At 32.9% G+C, this 19,333-nt stretch overlaps 2 protein-coding genes across 2 annotated transcripts; one reads left to right on the forward strand and one right to left on the reverse strand.

Moving 5' to 3' along the window:
- Positions 1 to 6: 6 nt before the first annotated feature.
- On the reverse strand, positions 7 to 2,993 carry LOC132739445 (uncharacterized; the record flags this gene model as incomplete). Its single annotated transcript, XM_060727165.1, has 4 exons — positions 1,866 to 2,993; positions 1,207 to 1,461; positions 606 to 771; positions 7 to 185 (listed from the first exon to the last, which is right to left on the reverse strand). Coding segments are annotated over exons 1-4 (1,323 nt in total), but the record flags the coding sequence as incomplete, so codon positions are not given.
- Positions 2,777 to 9,204, forward strand: LOC132739446 (CD180 antigen-like). The gene is made up of 2 exons (XM_060727166.1): positions 2,777 to 2,867; positions 6,370 to 9,204. The coding sequence occupies exons 1-2, from the start codon at positions 2,777 to 2,779 to the stop codon at positions 8,892 to 8,894; spliced, it is 2,616 nt and encodes an 871-aa protein (XP_060583149.1). The 3' UTR covers positions 8,895 to 9,204.
- The last annotated feature ends 10,129 nt before the right edge of the window (positions 9,205 to 19,333 follow it).

Genomic DNA, 19,333 nt, shown 5'->3' on the forward strand with positions numbered 1-19,333 from the left:
GCGAACATACTTGCGCCCACACAATGTGCAATCCAACGCACTTGTTTCAATGTCTGAATCAGGGACTTCCGGTATACAAAAGTCTTTAATGAATTTGATAGCTTTTTCTTTTATCAACTCTGGTTGCCTGTCTTCCTCTACAAGTTCCCCACTGATCGAGTCCAGGTTCAGGGTCATCAATCCTCCTGCAAAAAAGAGGCTTAAATATCGATTTCCTCAAAAAGAAATGATCCTTTGTCTTTACAGAAACTTAAATTAAAAAATACGGTTTTACATAGCACTATAATTTCATGCTAAAGTTTATGCTTATAAATTCAAATCACTGTGATTTTGGAGGAAACAATTCATCAGTGTGTAAGCTTTAAGTAAAATCACTTTGTAGTCTGTACCAGCTGAGCTCGAACTCACAAGCTGTACAGTTTACATGTACATTATGCTTAAAATATCTAGCAAGTTATACATTCCATGAACTGGAACAACATTTATGCCTTCAAAGTTGTGAAAAGCTGATTTGCTCATGTAGTCTGACAAAGTCAAAACAGAAAACAAAACAAACATTCTAAAATGAAAACTTATCACACATACTTCATATTACAATATATTACCTGCAATTACTAATGCCTCGGTATACTTGTCTAGTAAAGAAGACGCTGCATAGAAGTTGTCCCCTGGATCCTTTGTCACATTTCTGGCATCCACAGCATTGCGTGCAGCATACAGAGTACCAATATCAGCAGCAGATGCTGTATTGTACAACAAATTCCAGACAACCTGAAGAACAAAGCAATATTTAAATACATTAAGTTCTTCTTTTTAAAGATAAGGAGCTGTAAAATTTTAAAAAGGGAGATAATTTAGCTAAAATGCACTTCAGGGTTATCTGTCATTCAGGTTCAGAAATGCATTCTAATATTAATAATTAAAAAGTTTTCCAAGTTAATAATTAAGGTATCTATGATAGTTTTTGAGAAATTAACCTTAACATACATGTAATCAGGGCAAAACAAAAAATGAACACAACTCAAAACACAGACTTTAGGATTATCTTTCCATTAGATATTGAATCACTTGGTGATAGTGAACAGGTTTGATTAAGGTCCTGATATAATCTATGAACAACAAAAAATGCATTCTCGTAAATTAATGTATGACTAAACTTCAAGATGAAAGAAAGATCATTTTTAACAAAAATCTGTAAAATGGTACCTTATTGACTTCTGCCTGTGTGTGAAACTCCTCAAATTTTGCCTGTAAACCTTCTAGTCGCTCACTTGCAGTTCGTGAATCCTGCATTGTAGATTGGGCTTTTTTGTGACGTTCAAATGTCAAATAATCTCCACCGCTTAGACATTTCACAGGCTCTCCATCTCGACAAGTTGGAACATACTTGTGAAGAAACTGACAAATCTCTACCATGTCGTCAATTTTTGTCTCATTCTTGGGCAGAACACCAAGTATTACCTAATGATACAATGAAAAACAATGACATTACCAATAACTAAAGTGTAACTCTAATGAATTTCTAATTATATAAATGAAAAATTTGCAATTCAAATATTGGAAATATTAAGAAATATTCAAGTTATACATTTTCAAGTTATGCTCGGAACAAACCTTAAATTATATATGAACTAAGATATATAACAAAAAACACTATATAAGTAGAATAACATTGTGTTTTGACACTGCATCACATTTTTAAACAATAAAACATTTTGTGAATTTTCAGATGAAATGCCATTAATAATTAATACTTTTCAAGTAATGCTTTAGAAATGCCTTATTTTGTTTATAATAAAGTGAGATAATTGAAAAACTTGGAAAGTACACAACTGTAGAGTTGTTTCTTTGATACTTATACTTACTTTTTCTGTCTTTCTCTTTGTATAAGCCATAAACCTGTGGCTGATGTATGGAGCAAGAGTTTCTTCACAAAATTTCAGGGTTGGAATGTTCTCAGTCCATATTCTCATCACATGATGTGTTAGATTTTCAAGTAGAATCTGATTGTCGTCAACTGTTGGCAAGAGTTCACTTAGATTGTAATCATTGAAGTCCAATACATGTCGTTGGTAAGATAAATTGTTGCCGGAAAGTCTGTTTTTGTATGCTACACAATTAAATAAATGGTGGTCTTTGTTCTGGTTTCTTGAAGACATGTGTCTTACCTTAACAATAAAATCTACATTGTCTCCAACAAACTGATAGCCAGGATGCATGGAGCTTTTATGCTTATTAAGTTCTGCTTGTAATGTTTCCTTCTGTAAGGTATTATCTGTTTGACTAAGATTTTTACACAGTTTTCTTTCCATTTCAGTATCTAACTCTACAAGATTTTTCCATTCTTTGAGTTTGAGGTCGAAATCTTTACCAAAAGATTTGAAAAGTGTGTTTGTTGATCTGTAGCTCATGCAAATATTTAGATTTGATAAAGAATTGAACAGTCTCTTCTTAGCACCACCACGTTTCAGTACAACACTGATTACTTTTTTCACTAAGTTCATTTCACTACAAAATGTACTAATAAGAACTGACAACGCAAATAACAGTGCTGGCATTATAGATTTTTTCTTTGTTTTGTGGTTCATGGACTCTAATATAGTCTGAAAGAGAACCGGTGTATTATCTCTCAGCTCTGTCTCTAGAGAATTCCACTTAAATTCTTTCAAAGATTCAACTGAAGAACTTCTTAAAATACTACAATTTGTTCTGGCTGAAATGTTTGTCAATTCCTGTTTAATAACACTTCCATGAACATTCACTAAAGCAGGGCGCAATGTCTCATTTTCAAATATTGACTTTGCCAGAGATTCTGCACTTCCAAGTACTGCCTGACGAACAACATTTTGGCGCTCAGGTGGAACTTTGTGTGTTCTTCTTCCAGCTTCATAGTTAAAAACCTAAAAAATAAAATTTCAGGATTAATAAGTATATTTTTTTATAATTAACGATTTATGTCAAATTAAATTACAGTAATTCAATACCCCCCCCCTCCCTAAAAAAAAATAAATAAGTAAATAAAATAAAAATGATTGCATAGGTTGAATACTTCAAATTTCACATGTATTTTAATAAAAGTCATGTTGACCTTGAAATTTTACCTTGACTTATCACACATCTAAGAACATCAACAATTTTTTATAAAACATTGCTGAAATTCCCAATTCCATGGGTCACATGATGGGTCATGTTCCTAAAATCATGGAAAATAATTCCCGTGTAACTATATAAATCTCAGTTTTAAACCGGATTACCAAGATATGTAAACTTTCTTTCTATGTCTCTGACATAATTTTCAATGAAATAATTACTATAATCAAATACTGGAATCTGGATAAAAAACTTAACCAAGTGGACTATTGTTCTACCCCGAATCAACTTGTCTACTTGCAACCAGTTATGGGGTGTGTTTATAATTTAAGACAATATTAAAAAATAGTACATTGCAACGGCTCGTTATAAATTGGAAAAAAAAATTGACACTTTAGGGAATTTAAGAAATTTTAAAAGTTGAATACCTTACATATATATGTGACTTTAGATACATAATATAATCATATTAGTTCATGTAAGAAATTTCAAACAGTTCAATTTTTCTCAATTGTTGTAAAATTTTTATATTTTTGGGCTGCTGTTGGATTGTTATGTAAAATCAGTCAATGAATTTAAGATTTTGAATTTACTAGCCCGAATTCCAGTTTTGAATTTATTCTACTATATATTTAACTTAATTTTCTTAAAACTTACACTGGCTCAAACTAATATACACTGGCCATGGACCATGGGGCCACTGGGCCAGTGCTTAAAATTTTGATGACTGAAAGGGGGCTATTTTGTACTTGGAATTGGGCCTTATTAAGCCCCTGGTAGTTCGGTGAAAATGCCTGAGGACATCCTGGTATTTATGATATATCAGATCATAAAATAACCATAAATTACTAGCAAAATGTTAGCCTGGGTTCCAGTCTGTCGATTTTATGTTATGTTTCTGTTTGGCAAATCGACACGTTGATACTATCATAACGACGAACGAATACGGAATATTTTAGCGCATATGTTATGAAAAAAAAATGTTATAAATAAGCAAAAACTATCAACGCCTGAATCCCAGGCTAACATGCAGTATATATTAATCACTATTTATTCTTGATTTATTGTTTTATGTATTGAGTTAAATTGATATCGATTTATAAACACATACAATATAGTATATCAATATACCAGTGCAGCTACGTAAATATTCTTTCTTGATTGTAAAATTTAATAAAAAGGTTATTTTTTGTACGGTTACATAAACTTTTTAAAAATATTAAACATGAGAAACAGACATCACATGCAGTTATAAATGATTTAATCACAAACATACTTGAAAACTTTGGGGGTGTCACTATATTAAAACATATAAATAAAGTGAACTCTTTAAAATGTTCAGTATCATAAAGCTGTACTATACTTCCCAAACTCATTAATTGAAATATTGAACTATAATCTCATTGAAGCGCTTTTGAGGAAAATATAATACAGAAATAACACACTATACGTCGTGTTCCTTAATTAGTATCTAACAAGAGCTGTCACTTATGTTGATTTTAAAAAGGTATGGTCCCTTTCATGTGTTGTTGTATATTTTTTACCGTGTCATTTGTAATAAATTTGTCCGAGGACTACTGCACGGGGGCTATTTGCCCGAAAGGAATTATTGATATAAAATATATGCCAAAATACCGTACCGGGCCCTACCGCCTGTGATAAATATCATTCCTAAAATTTCATTGAAATTCCATTAGAAGTGTAAAAAAATAGTCTCAACAAATTTGACTAAAAAAAATCCTCACCAAGGGTCTATAACTGTGCGAAAAAACTCCATGCACAAAATTATGGCACATTGCACAACTAGGCTTGGAAAATCATGACACCATGTAAACAATTTTATAAATGTTCACTGAATTTCCCAAGTGGTTTTAGAGATGAAGGATGGACAAAGTTGATCTATTGAAAAATAATGATACTATTCACAACTAGGCTTGGTGACAATCATGTGAAATTTCACTGAAATTTTTCTCCCCCCCCCCTCCCAAAGCGGGTTTTGAGATGAAGCGCGTACAAGATTACTTTTACTTAACCCGAAAATTGACCATATATGGTTCATAACTGTACTATGATCTTTCACTGAAATTTCCCCATTTCACAGCTATTGGACATGTAAACGTACAAAGTAAAATTTTACCATTTCATTTCTTCTTAAGCCGGTGCTAGGGGGCGTGGACGGTAATTTGCACTTGACAGTACCGTTAATAAACAGGCTCAATCATATCGAGCCTGCAACATTTTCAATTTTGACGTGTTTGGCTTTCTTTAGGGATTCTAATTTTCTCTATTTTACCATTAAGGTGGACAAGCTTATGTCTTGAAAATTACCAATAACTTCATAAAGAAATCATAACTGTGCCAGTTGTTTTGGAAAGCTTATTTTACTCAAAAATAGACCATTAAGGGGCCATAACTGTGCCATAAAATCAAGCAGAATATCAGGAAAGTATTCACAACTAGCCTTGGTGACAAACAATCCTGTGAAGTTTCACTGAAATCACTCAGCGGTTTTGGTGAAGAAGCGCAGACAAGCATATTTTAATCGAAAATTGGTCATTTAAGGGTCATAACTGAGCCGAAAATAATCAAGCGGGGAAATCAAGACAGTATTCATAACTTGTAAAATAATCTAAAAGTTCTTTCTGAAACGTATACATGTCTAAATAATCTAAAGGAGTTTCGAAAACAAAGTTCTTATTTAAATTTCTTGGATATCTGTGAAATGTGGACCATGCTTCATCACATCAGTTAAAGCTGCATTAAATAAATATGTAAAGATATTTTGCTGTCGGCCTAAAATCAAGCATTCTATAGTTTCATTAAACCTTTTAACAGTATAGTTATAAAATCAGATATTGTTCGTAAAATACGATATTTAACGGAAAACCCCACGGTTAAACAAAAGTTCGTATACGAATTTTAACATGCAAATGAAGACAATAGACAGCTCGTGTATGAGCTACGTCACAAAGAACTCGGAAAAAGGGTCAAACTCGTTACTTGTCAGAAACAATTTCAAAATATCATTTACAAAATTGTTTCTCTTCAATCACGGAACATTGTAATACAGAAACATAAAAGTGATTAAAAGTGTATATGCCTTCAAGTGTTAATGGCTTTCGAAATATAACCCATTTAAATTGGTATCTATCTCTGTGTAAGCAATCACCTGTAATGGTCAGATCGCCATTTTTGAAGTTCTCGCGTAAGAAAAATTATGAAATAACTTAACGCCCAGCTCTTTGTTAAATAGTAAGAACTTCTGATCAGCTAATCTAGTAATCACAGAGGTACAACTTTTTATATCGTTTCATTCTACAGCACAGTTGAAATGTAATAATCATGTTTTTATAATATCTATCAATATTTTCTATAGGGTTACCTGGACATTCTTCTTGCCTTTGGTAGACCTCGCAACGTTGAATGAAGGAGCATTTGGAAATTGTGAGACAAAGAGTTATTTTGATGACAACGTTATCAAATACTGTACCGATTGCAGCTATCTCAACTTGACAGATGTGCCGAAGAATCTCCCACTAAACATCACTTGTTTAAACATGATTGGAAACAAAATGACTCAAGTCAATAGAACATCATTGCAAAGGTATAGAAATTTAAAAGAATTGTCGTTTGCTAGAAATATCATTGATACACTGAGTGAGGGGGATTTTGATGGACTCCCAAAGTTAGAAATGCTTGATTTAAGTTTAAACTGTATAAGATATAACAACATACATGCTGATGTTTTTAAACTGCTTCGCTCACTTATCTTCCTCGATATCAAACAAAGTTTGTCTAATATCAAGACAAGTGAACATTACCCGGAAGCATTGAAATATCTAACTAATCTTCAAACGCTGGTGATCGACGGGCTAGGGACACATGTATTGCCCAAATTACCACATTTGACCGAATTATATATGTCGGGGGAATATGGCAGATGCAACATTCCACATATCAGCGGATATTTATTTGAAAATATAATGAATGTTCAAAACATATTTTTATCTAACTGTTCAATCAAAAAGGTCGACTTTGACAGCTTTAAATCATTACAGAAGATAACTTCTCTTGATATGTCATGGAATATAAATCTTGGCATGGAATCTGTACCTAACATTACCAGCGGACTTGCAGGAAGCCAGACATTGAAAAAACTAAATCTAAATACTTTATATGATCATTCTGTATTTGATTTTTGCTCTTCACTAACTATAAGTTTTGTAAAACACTTATCAAACACATCGCTTGAGCTTTTAACAATAGAAAATAACAACATCGTTCGCATAGATATCCCCTCTGTTGCTCATTGGCCAAAGTCCATAAAGTATATTTCTGTTCAACATAACATGTTTCTATATGGCAATTATACTCCACTCCTTATACTTAGTGGAGTCTTAAACAATTTGATTTATGTTGATATAAGTCGAATGTCAGCATCTAATCGCCCTTTACAAGATTATAATGTTGCTAGAATGAAGCCTCTTTTTCAGAGATCAACACCACAAATAAAAATTGCTAGTGATTTTATCTCTATATGCGAATTGATGTTTACACGTTATCAAGTTTCTGACTATTTCCAGGTGATTGAAAATAGATTAAAACAAAATAATATTGACTGTGATGATACTATTCTTGAGAACAAAACGATAACTCTTTCATCAAGTAAACTTGAATATCTTGACATGACTGAAAATCTTCCGGTTTTGATTGAACGAATGTTTGAAGTATTTCCTCATGTTCCAAATTTGAAAGTTTTGAACGTATCGAAAAATTATCTTGGTTATCCGCTATATAATAACACGGATATAATTGGACAACTGAAGAATATTCGTTCACTTGATCTTAGTGGTAATCGAATTATTCATCTAAATCCAGACATATTCAACAATCTCACAAAACTTGAAAATCTATATTTGTCACATAATTTGATAAGCAATATATCATTTGATCTCAGATATGCGAAGAATCTTTCTTTTCTTGATCTTGAATACAACAATTTAGAATCTATTGACAAAGTAACTTTGGAGACGCTTGATGAATTACCAAATATAGTTATAAATATTGCTAATAACAACCTGAAATGTTCATGTGTACACATTAACTTCTTCCTTTGGGTTGAAAGAAACAAGCACAAATTACTACACATAGAAGACACTATGTGTACCTTTGAAAATTCCTCAACTATATCTATTGCAAACATTGATTATGAACGCCTTCGCTCTCAATGCTCAAATTATCTTGTAATAATTACAGTTTCAATAACGTTATTTCTCATCATTGTAGTAACAGTGGTGACTGTTCTCATTCGCAAATATATAAGAAGAATTCATGATTATTTTAAAAGAATTCGAACCATTATCCCGCCTGATTACCAAGAACTTCATGATTCAGATAATAGAATACCTATTAAAGTTATCTATTCAGAGGATGACAATTATTTCGTAAAGAAAAATATTCTGGATACACTTGTTGACGACACAGAATTCTTATTATTAACTTCAGAAGGAGAAACTGGTTTAAATCTTTACAAAATAGGTGAAGCGATTTATAGGTCACGAGTTATTCTAATTGTTTTAACAAAAAATTATGATGAACCTTTGTATGCATATACAATCAATATGGCTATAATGAGTCAGATTGAGGCAGGCAGCAGAAAGGAATTGAAAAAAATTTTTGTTATTCAAAAAGATGAGTCTGATGTCACTCCTTGCTACTTAAACTCAGAAATTTCACATCCAATTTATCTCTATACAAATTTGGAAGCTTTTACGTCATTTCTAAACACAGAAGTCAAAAATTGATTATATCACCTTGAATATAAACAAAATTGTTTAAAACTATTTGCATTGAATCTCGTCTTTAGAAATTGATCAACTTTTCAAACATTATTTAGTATATACATCATGCGCGAACTCAAAAGTGGAATATCTGAAAGGATAATGTGATAAAATTGATAAATCTTCTTGTCTAAAAGCTCTAGGATTTAGATTTTGCAAGTCTTCGGAAGGGTTCCATAATAAGAAATAAAATATGTAAAGAAACATACTCTAAATCTTGCTAAGTGTTATTGAATTGGCATTCCCCCTCAACGTTGGTCTAGTACATGTCCTAACACCCTACCCCTACCCCCAAAAAACAACAAAACCACCCCAAAACAAACAGACAGTCCAATATAATGTATCGCCATACTGTTGGTGTTATTTTTCCACGTTTTTATTTACTGCTGTCTCCCTTTGCTTTGTAATCCAAATTTTTATCTATTTCTCGCTCTCATTAGTTAAAGTTAAAGTGTTGTGTTATTATTGTGTTTTGTCGATACAAATACGATGACAACATTTTTATTGGCAAGCACGCATCTAATACAATGGCATTTTAAATTCATATTTAGATAAAATGTCCTTACATAATAGTAGAATTTTTATTTTATTGTCATCTCTGGAGACACTAATCAATAATTTGGATTGTCTTAAATATATAAAGGACATAAGTGTACACGTCGGAGAATATGAGTTAAATAATCTAAACAATGTCCTTCTGTTCGTTGTCGTTGTCCATGTATACGATATGATTGGAGTTGTTGTGGCTTCGTTATATGTCGCAACGCCGCTTAATGTCGCACTTGCCGCTAAATGTCGCACCATTTTCGCTAAATGTCGCACCACTTCCGCTAAATGTCGCAACCACCGCTAAATGTCGCGAATTCTTATACCGTTAAATGTCGCAATTGTAACGTTAAATGTCGCACGATTTTACCTTACCGTTAAATGTCACAACATCACCGTTAACTGTTGCAATATCTAAATTCATGTACAAAAACTGGTATTATGTCAATATTAAAGTTATGTAAGTGAACTGGGGATCAGCTTTCTCTCAGATAGGAAAAGATTTGCTGTGATGTCTAAAACATTGGTTGAAACTAAAGTAATCCTTGTCGGTATTATAAATTGACGATCATTATTTATGCCAAAGGGCCCCTCGGTGATAAAACGCATTTGTATACTTTTTTAATTTAACAATCCAGATGTCGTGGGTTCAAACCAGAGGATTATTCCAGAAAGATTCAAGTTTAATTTTGATTTTAGATCAGTATTTTTTCATCTACAAACATGTTTTATATGTATTACAGTATAGGTATTATTCTATCTAGGTTCATTTTTTGTCAAAATTGGATTAGTTTTATAAAGTTCATTGGTGCAAACAAACCTGATTTTTTTTCCCACTTTTTTCTTTCTTTTCATTCATTACCAGTAAAAAAGTATTATCATGAACAGTTTATGCTTTTAAACTTCTCTATCTAAATCATCTTGACAATCGAAGGAGAATGGCAGACAGTTCACTTATTGGTCTAACCTGACGAGCTGATGATTATACAAGATGAAAATAACATTATTTGATTCTACGTTTATTAATGGCAACAAGCGATGTAATAGGAAGTTGTTGCGCGTTAATTGACCAGTCAACACAACCAAATTCAATCGCATTTTCGGTGGTTTAAGCACGGATGCCAGTAGCAGTTCATTGTAAAGAAAAACTTTGTTTTAAAAGATTCTAAAATAGATATCTGATTATTTTATGTATCCCATTTCTGATATTTTGATGCCGTTGAAATAAATGCAAGACTTTGTGGATATGTAGTCTCAAAGGACGAATGTGTTTTAGAAAAAAAAACAAGGTGTTAAAATGTGGTAGTTAAAATGATAGCTCGCTTATATATGCCAGACGTAGGTAAACTTGTGTATGCTACGTAGCAAACCTTAATACATTTCACAAACATGTGTAATGACTGACATTAATATAATTTTTGAGCCATTTTGGTAAAAGGCATAAAGCTAGAGTTCAAGCATGGGCACAATTGTAGATGGTCACTGAGTTTTAGGTTATGTTCTATTGCATTATTTAGTATGAAATCCTTACGAAATAGCAGCTAGCTGTGGCATAACGATAAGACCTGCAGAAATAAAATGGAAGTGATCCTGGTGACACAGGCAATTAAGCCGAACACAATTATACACAAACGCACACTCACGCACACACGAGCGTACGTGTACCGTAGACGACCGAATTATAATTAATAATTTATTGTTTTATTAGTTCTTTAACTCATCGTTTGTAATAAGATTATTAATGAGACTACAGACAGGGTTGAGACGTTTTTACCGTAAGCAAAAAACGTCCCACACTGGTTGGTTACAGTTCCAGTGTTTTAAGGGAACAGGGGACATATCCGAATGATGGCCCCGGTCAAATTTTTTAATAACTCAGACATGGTGTTTTGATGGTACTGGAAACATCTGATATTTCTCTGTCATTGTAATTCTTTTTTGTTTATGTGTAGGAAATGAGAAGTATTTTTGGGGTTTTACCCGAAGCTAAGCATTTCGGTAGCTTTGTATGTATTTGTGACTCTCCGAATGGAGGTGAAAAGGTTAAAAATCAAGCTTTGACAGTTGGCGCCAAACAAGTAAGAAATTTCGGATAAATTTTGTGAAAAATCTAAACGTATGACATACACTTTATTGGTCATTTTTGAAAATACCATTGCTTACACTGTGCGTTAGAGATATTTTTTTAAGATCGGGCGGATTCTTGAGTATGCTGCACCTTATGAAGATTGCCCATATTGGCATATTTTAGGTGTGATTTTGGCTGGGTGGGAGTAAATATAAATTGCTGTCAGTCATTTTTATAAGGAGCAATGCATGCAAACTATTATTTTCTTCAATCTATGTCATATATCATTGAATAATGTTATGCAAATGGTTATCTGCTTGTGAAAAAAGATTTTGAAATATTTGGAATTGTGTTTCTGGCCACACTGAAATACAAAATTGTTCATTTTTAGGTCCCCTGCCCCCTTAATACGCTTAGAGCTGCCAACAAAATGGAACTAAAATAAATTCGTATAACCTAAAAATATATTCAGATTGTAGAACGATAGTACTTACAGCAATATACACAAAATAAGCTGTCTGATACAAATAGATTTTTGTTGGATTTTACATCGCACCAACAAAGTAAGAACATATAGTGACTTTTCAGTATTTGAAGAAATACCTCTGGTGCCTCTCGGCACGAACGGGAACCTGGATAAAACCAGCGACGATCCGTATATTAAAGACTAAGTTACCAAGTAATAAGTACCTTGCGAAGTACTGGTAAACTGTTTGACAGCATATGCAAAGGGAGGTAATCACTGTGAGGAGTTTGTTAGCGGCAGTTGCGACATTTAGCGGCAATGGTGTTACATTTAGTGACAAATGCGACAATTAGCGGCGTTGCGACATAAAACGGCGCCACAGTGTTTTTCAAAGATATTTTGATATCTTATTTTGCCTTGAATATTGAAATGTTAATATTTTATCGAATGTTATTATAAAACACACTTAAATCTCACACCTGCTGTAAATAAGTTTCAAATAAGTTAACATGATTTACCCGAGCAATATTTTCCTAGTACTTGAAGAATCTATTTTTATAACCTATTCAGACTAGAATCTCTAACTTTTTCTTTACTAGCTAAATACTTCGTTTTATAAATATTTATGTTTTACTTCAATTTTGATTTATGATTTTCATTTTGATTTGCGTGTGTTATAATAAGGTTTCATTATTTGATACTTTTCCTATACATAAAACATGTTGGAAACATTTTCATTTTTTTTAAATAAATCTTGTATGCTTTCAGAACTTACATGAAAAAAGCCAAGAGCATATATTTCTGAAGCAATTCGATTATAATCGACTAAATAACGATTATGTGAATCGCTAAAAATATCAATCGTAAACATTTATGAGTGTTGTTTACTTTGAATAAACATGTTAATTGTATTGTGGATATTTGTTGTTTTTTTTTTTTTCATTGAAAAGTGTGAAGTTATCGAATATTATTTTCACGGATAAATCGGTATTCAATTGAAAAGCATAAAATAAAGATTTATATTTATCTATTACATGCTTTTCAGTGGACAGTGAATTTCACGTTGAAATTATAGAAAATAATTAATTTTGTCATAGTAGATCAGGACTATACGAAAGCCTAATAGTGTCAAATGAAATAAAAAATAAAAATGAAAAGGCGTTATAACGCGAATAATGGCATTATTACGCGAATCAAAAGGCTAAAGAACGCGAATAAAGGCGTAGCAACGCGAATCAAAAGGCGTAATAACGCGAATAAAGGCGTAGCAACGCGAATAAAGGCGTTATAACGCGAATCAAAAGGCGTAATAACGCGAATAAAGGCGTTATAACGCGAATCAAAAGGCGTAATAACGCGAATAAAGGCGTTATAACGCGAATAAAAAAGCGTAATAATGCGAATAAAGGCGTAATAACGCGAATCAAAAGGCGTAATAACGCGAATAAAGGCGTAATAACGCAAATCAAAAGGCGTAGTAACGCGAATAAAGGCGTAGTAACGCAAATTAAAACACATTATAATGCCAATTTAATACCATATTTATACTAATCTACGAAAGCCTAATAGTGTCAAATAAAATAAAAAAAAATGCAAAGGCGTTATAACGCGAATAAAGGCGTTATTACGCGAATCAAAAGGCGTCATAACGCAAATAAAGGCGTTATAACGCGAATCACAAGGCGTAGTAACGCCTTTATTCGCGTTATAACGCGAATCAAAAGGCGCAATAACGCGAATAAAGGCGTTATAACGCGAATCAAAAGGCGTAGTAACGCCTTTATTCGCGTTATAACGCGAATCAAAAGGCGTAATAACGCGAATAAAGGCGTTATAACGCGAATGAAAAGGCGTAGTAACGCCTTTATTCGCGTTATAACGCCTTTTGATTCGCGTTATATAACGCCTTTATTCGCGTTATTACGCCTTTTGATTCGCGTTATAACGCCTTTATTCGCGTTATTACGCCTTTTTTTTCGCGTAATAATGCCTTTATTCGCGTTATAACGCCTTCGCATTTTTATTTTTAATTTTATTTGACACTATTAGGCTTTCGTACTTTGGTATTTTCTTTTTATGCGCATTTTTGGTAAGTGACAAATACATTTTGTTGAGCATAGAAAAACTCAATCTGACGAATATGGCACATTTTAAGTTCCATTTTCGGCTAAAGAGTGTTTTTGTCATATTTCTACACGTGTGACAAATTCTAACCGAATATGTCACACGTGTGCCATACTCGGTCCATGGCATATACGGTCGACAGAGCCATTCCCTCAGCTTAAGTGAGGATATAGGCAGACTTACAATATGTCAGTAATGGACAAAGTATTCGATGGTATTCTTTGCTTAACTTTGTAACAAAGTTAACAGGGTTATCTTTTAAGAAGTAATGAAAAAAAACAAACCAATATAGAGTAAACTAAATGAAACTTGTATCCTCCAACTCAAATGTTTTCTTGTGATCTCTCCTCCATGTCTATTGCAGTATAAGTCATAATTATAACATTAAACTTCTGGTTTGGGGAAATTTATTTCTTCTCTTCTCAATGTAAAGTAAAAATTGCAACTCAGAACTGTACATTGTGTTCTTTAATTGTTCAACAATTATATAAGATTTACAACATTTAAAGTTTGATTACCATTCATGTTTGAATATCCGAAAGATTTTAAAATAAATTCGTGAACTTTTGCCTTTACAAGTGAGTGTCATGATTTGGCGTTACACACTTTTATTGGTCGTAACATGGATAAACCTGTTTAAACAAAAGAAAAACCCAGTTATCAGGTCTTTCTTTTGCCCGTGGACAGTTTTGGTTTTGTCAAACAAACCCGGTCATGTAAAAGCATGTGGAAAGAAAGACGTGCGTACATGTAGTACTTGCAGTAAAATAATAAAATAAATGAAAATAAATATTATAAATTGTATTCATAATATTTCTTTCATGAAAAACATAACAAAACTAGTGACGAATTTTCAGCGAGTTAATGTGAATTAAACTCACTTAGCATTTTTTCCAACGTTTAATATCATAAATAAAAAATCATGGACATCATATCAATGTTAAGACGCTTTTCAGATTTATTTGACTTCGTTATTTCTAAACGGTTCTTCCGACATTATATGTGTTCACAATATCTTAGGTTTAGGCTTCATCCTGCATTTTTAAATACAAACAAAAATTAACCAGCGTAACGTCAACCCAGTAAAAACAATGCCGATTTCGCTCGCTAACCTCCTAAGCCTAGTCTTTGTTAAAAGAATGCTTTATAACGCATAGGGCTTTTCATATTGATAATCCAAAACTTGCCTATAGTGAAAGTGTTTATCTAACAGAGACAAAAATTGCACATTCAGTATTCTAAATTATTTCTTTCAAAGAAGAACTGTTGACTTTTCAGCTTCTTGTGGAGGAAGACCTCACGTATAGTGCCCTCCTTGCATTATTTCAAGCCCAAACGGACATCTGAGTAGCACCTAGCTCAATTGAATAACGATAACTGTTCTAATTGCCACTTAGCAACATAAGCAAAATATGGTTTAGGTATTTGGCCATTGGGAGTCCTTTTTAGAAATTATATCAGAACACCAAACAAGTTTTTACGAACTAAAAATATAAGCATGGTATAGTGGGCTTATAATAATATGAATAACTATGCAAAAAAAAGAAAAAAAGATTAAACTCTACAAAACATGTGATAAGATATTATATTGATTTCAAAGTTGTGAAATAAAAAGATATCATTATTACAGACTACATTCTTAGCAGAGTAAAATCTATAAATGTATGCATAAATTTCTTCAAAGATACAAATTATGCAATATGTAATAGAAAGAGCATCTAAACCCGACGAAGGGGCGTAGCCCCCGAGTATTGATCATATTGCCGGTTGTTTTGATGTTCTTTCCCTTTTGCATCATAGTTAAACATAAAATCACGTTCCCTATTGTCACAATATGAAACCTTAGAAAAAAGTAACTAATGAACGAGCATCTAAATATTGTTTGTGATATTTCTTTCGCTTTCTTTGCCTTTCTCTGCCGTCACTATAAGAATGAGCCAATGCTTTAGAGTGCGGATAACTAATACCTGTACTAAGTCGTGCGCACGAGATAATTAACCAATCAGATTACACTATGTACATGTATATAATTATGTATGATTTTTTTAAAGAAAATTCTTGTTAAAAGTTTACATGCAACATTAATCGTTGAAAATACTGAAGTTATTTACTTTAAACTTGATACTTGTCTGAAGGATCATATTAAAAAGTCACCTTCCAAGGTCCATAAATCAGACATTATTTTTGACTAATTTATAGCCCTTTGTTGGGACAATTATGTGATAGAATTGGTCAGTTTGTACGTAAACGGCCTGTTAACCTTGTTTCTACGATAACTTGACAAGGAATAAGTCCTGGTTTATTTAATTTGGAAGGGACATTTCCGCCTATAAGGGTGTTTGAGGTCAAGGGTCAATGTAAAATTCTTGTCTGATAAATGATATAGAAGGAATAAGCCATGGTTTATATAAGCTAGAAAGATCTGATCAGTAAATGACACCCAATAATTTTGAGGTCATTAGGTTAAAAATCAGGGTTACAATGACGCTAAATGTAAAATCATTGACCAATCAATAACTTGTATAAATGACACGTTGACAGTCAGGTGAAGTAGGGACATTCTTTCCTATAGCACCTGTCTAGTTTACTTGGAAAATTCATATAAATAATGATCTTAATCTTATTGGATAATTATCACGTTCCCACGACTTAGTAACTTGTGGCCACGACATAGTATCTCGTGCGTACCACTTAATTATTTTGTTCGAGATAGTTCGAGACGACGACATGGTATCTCGTGCGCACCTGATAAATAACACACATGTGTCAGAAATAGATCGTATAAATATCAGACAACACATTTTTTACATGACACTCTTAACTGTCTAAAACTTAAATTATTATTGTGTATAGAATTACAGATTATCCAAAGTTAAAATATCTATTTTCTTATCAGCTCATGCACGCACGCACACGCTCTTAGCTTTGTATTCTTAATGGGTATAAAGTTTCTTTTTACTCTTTGTATTCTGAATTTCTGATTGCAATGTTTTGCTCATTTCCTAATAAAAACAGCTTCATATGAGCCGCGTCTCGACAAAACCAACATAATGGGTTTGCGACCAGCATGGATCCAGACCTGCCTGCGCTTCCGCGCAGTCTGATCAGGATCCATGCTGTTCGCTTACAAATCCTATTACAAGTAGAGAAACTGATAGTGAACAGCATGGATCCTGATCAGACTGCGCGGATGGATCATTTGGGGTTTTTCTTCACCAATCAAGCTTTATTTACGTGCATTACAATGTGATATTATCATATTATATTATTGTATCATTATACGGATTTTGCCACTCCATTTTGAATTAAGACGTTTTAACATTTAACATACAACTCAGGTAATATACGAATAAGTAACATTCCTTAAAACTATATAATGTATCTTAAGTTATGCCTGACATGTAGATTGCGTGTCGATAAAAAATGGGAGACGTACAAAAATACATTTGCTAAAAATTGCATTTTTTACTCGATTTTGCTTTCTTTTTTTTTCTTTTCTAAAATGTGACCGATCTTGCTAAAATAAGCATCAGGTAATACATATATTTAATTCAAATATATTAGAAATTTTCATACTATATAATGACTGATGTAATGCAGCTTCTGTTAAAGAGAGCGGAAAAAAGGACAAGCTCAAAAGGTAGGGCGTTGGACTGTGAATCGGGCGGCCCGGGTTCGATTCCCGGACGGTGCAGGTCACTTTTGTTGTGATTGTTCATGAAATCTTTTCTACAGTCATTCGCACTGTACCTATACTCTGGTACGGACATCAGTTTCAGTTCCTTGCGAAAGTGAAGGCAACTAGTACTAGTAAACTGCTTACAGGAAAGATGCGGTGGCTGAACTGTGCTCTGGTTAATTCAATGTGGCTTACTGCCGTTGCCCTGAGCGATAACTACCAACACCACCACGGACAGAAGTAAAGTCCTGCTTTTCATTTTAAAACTGAAATTAAGCAGAGTAAGCCATAAACTGTAATTAGTGTAATTTTTTTTAATCTTTCAAGACTGAATTAATCCGGACACCTCTAACGTTACACCTACGTTTTCAAATATATTCGGATTATCAAGAATCGTTTTCGAGGAAATTTACCTCACTCGTTTTGCCTGTTGATATTAATTATAAAAAAAAACAAGAACCATAAAGAAAATAAAACATGAATAAATCAGATGATGATTAAAGTCAATTGAAAATATACCAACAACTGACTTTGCATGACTTAAGACTTTATAAGTAAAAAAAATGATACAATACTGAAGATTGACATTAAAATGTTATTATATCATTAAAATTTCCACATGTTCCCGTTATTTCCGTTATTAAAATAAGAATTAATTTTATTAAAATAAAATATTTTTGCCTAAGAACATATTACTCTGCTGAATATAAAAATCTTGTTTAATAATGATATATATTTATAAAATAACGGACTTTGCAAGACTTTACGGCACTATTTTATACTTAAACTAGAAGTGTTTTTGTCACAAAAACATACGTTTCCCAAAACTATGTATGGTCACTCACGTGAAGTTTCATTGAAATTCCACCGGTAGTTTGACCTGTGAAAGCCGGACAACATTTTTCTATTTAGTGCAGCGAAGCAGAACTTGCGATGATGTGCACAACTAGAGATTGCAGCGAAGCGGAATGTGCCGGTAAAGTGCACAATTAGGGGTGGTACTGATCACTTCTGTAAAGTTTGGTTGAAATCCCACCAGTAGTTTGACCTGTGAAGGGCTGACAAGATTAATACGGACGGACGAACATCGGGGCGGACCAAGTCAGACGGCGAAGGCAATTTGTCTCCCAAAAACTTTTGGAGACATAATTAACACTAAATTCTGCTCGCCCCAGCAAAAGTCAATGTTTTTGTATTACAATGTATTACTTTCATTTTCCTTTTTTTTTTGCAATACAATATGCATTGCATGGCTGAGATTTCTTAAGCATTACGTATTTATTTATGTATCGTTTTATGATCTCTCTTCATGCGTATTTTTACTTCCTCATACACATCGTAACAGTCGTTGTTGGTAGCTGGATTTAATTCAAATCTTGTCTACATTAATGTGTCATATTTCGGGTGTATATAACAAAGGTAAATCAAATCGAGTAAAATAGATGAACGATCAATTGTGTGCATTGGATTTATTGGAGGAAGATTAAAAAAATAAGATGAGGTAGATTTTAATTATCTTT

Source organism: Ruditapes philippinarum, unplaced genomic scaffold (genome assembly GCF_026571515.1).
Source record: "Ruditapes philippinarum isolate M1 unplaced genomic scaffold, ASM2657151v2 ctg10677_1_1_1_1, whole genome shotgun sequence".
Lineage (NCBI taxonomy): Eukaryota > Metazoa > Mollusca > Bivalvia > Venerida > Veneridae > Ruditapes > Ruditapes philippinarum.

What these genes read in the sequence shown, in the direction of transcription:
- LOC132739446 (XM_060727166.1), top strand. Translation starts at nt 2,777, where the DNA reads ATGTCTCATTTTCAAATATTGACTTTGCCAGAGATTCTGCACTTCCAA. An exon ending in TGGCGCTCAGGTGGAACTTT is followed by an intron (nt 2,868 to 6,369) that starts GTGTGTTCTTCT and finishes CAGCTAATCTAG; the next exon opens with TAATCACAGAGGTACAACTT.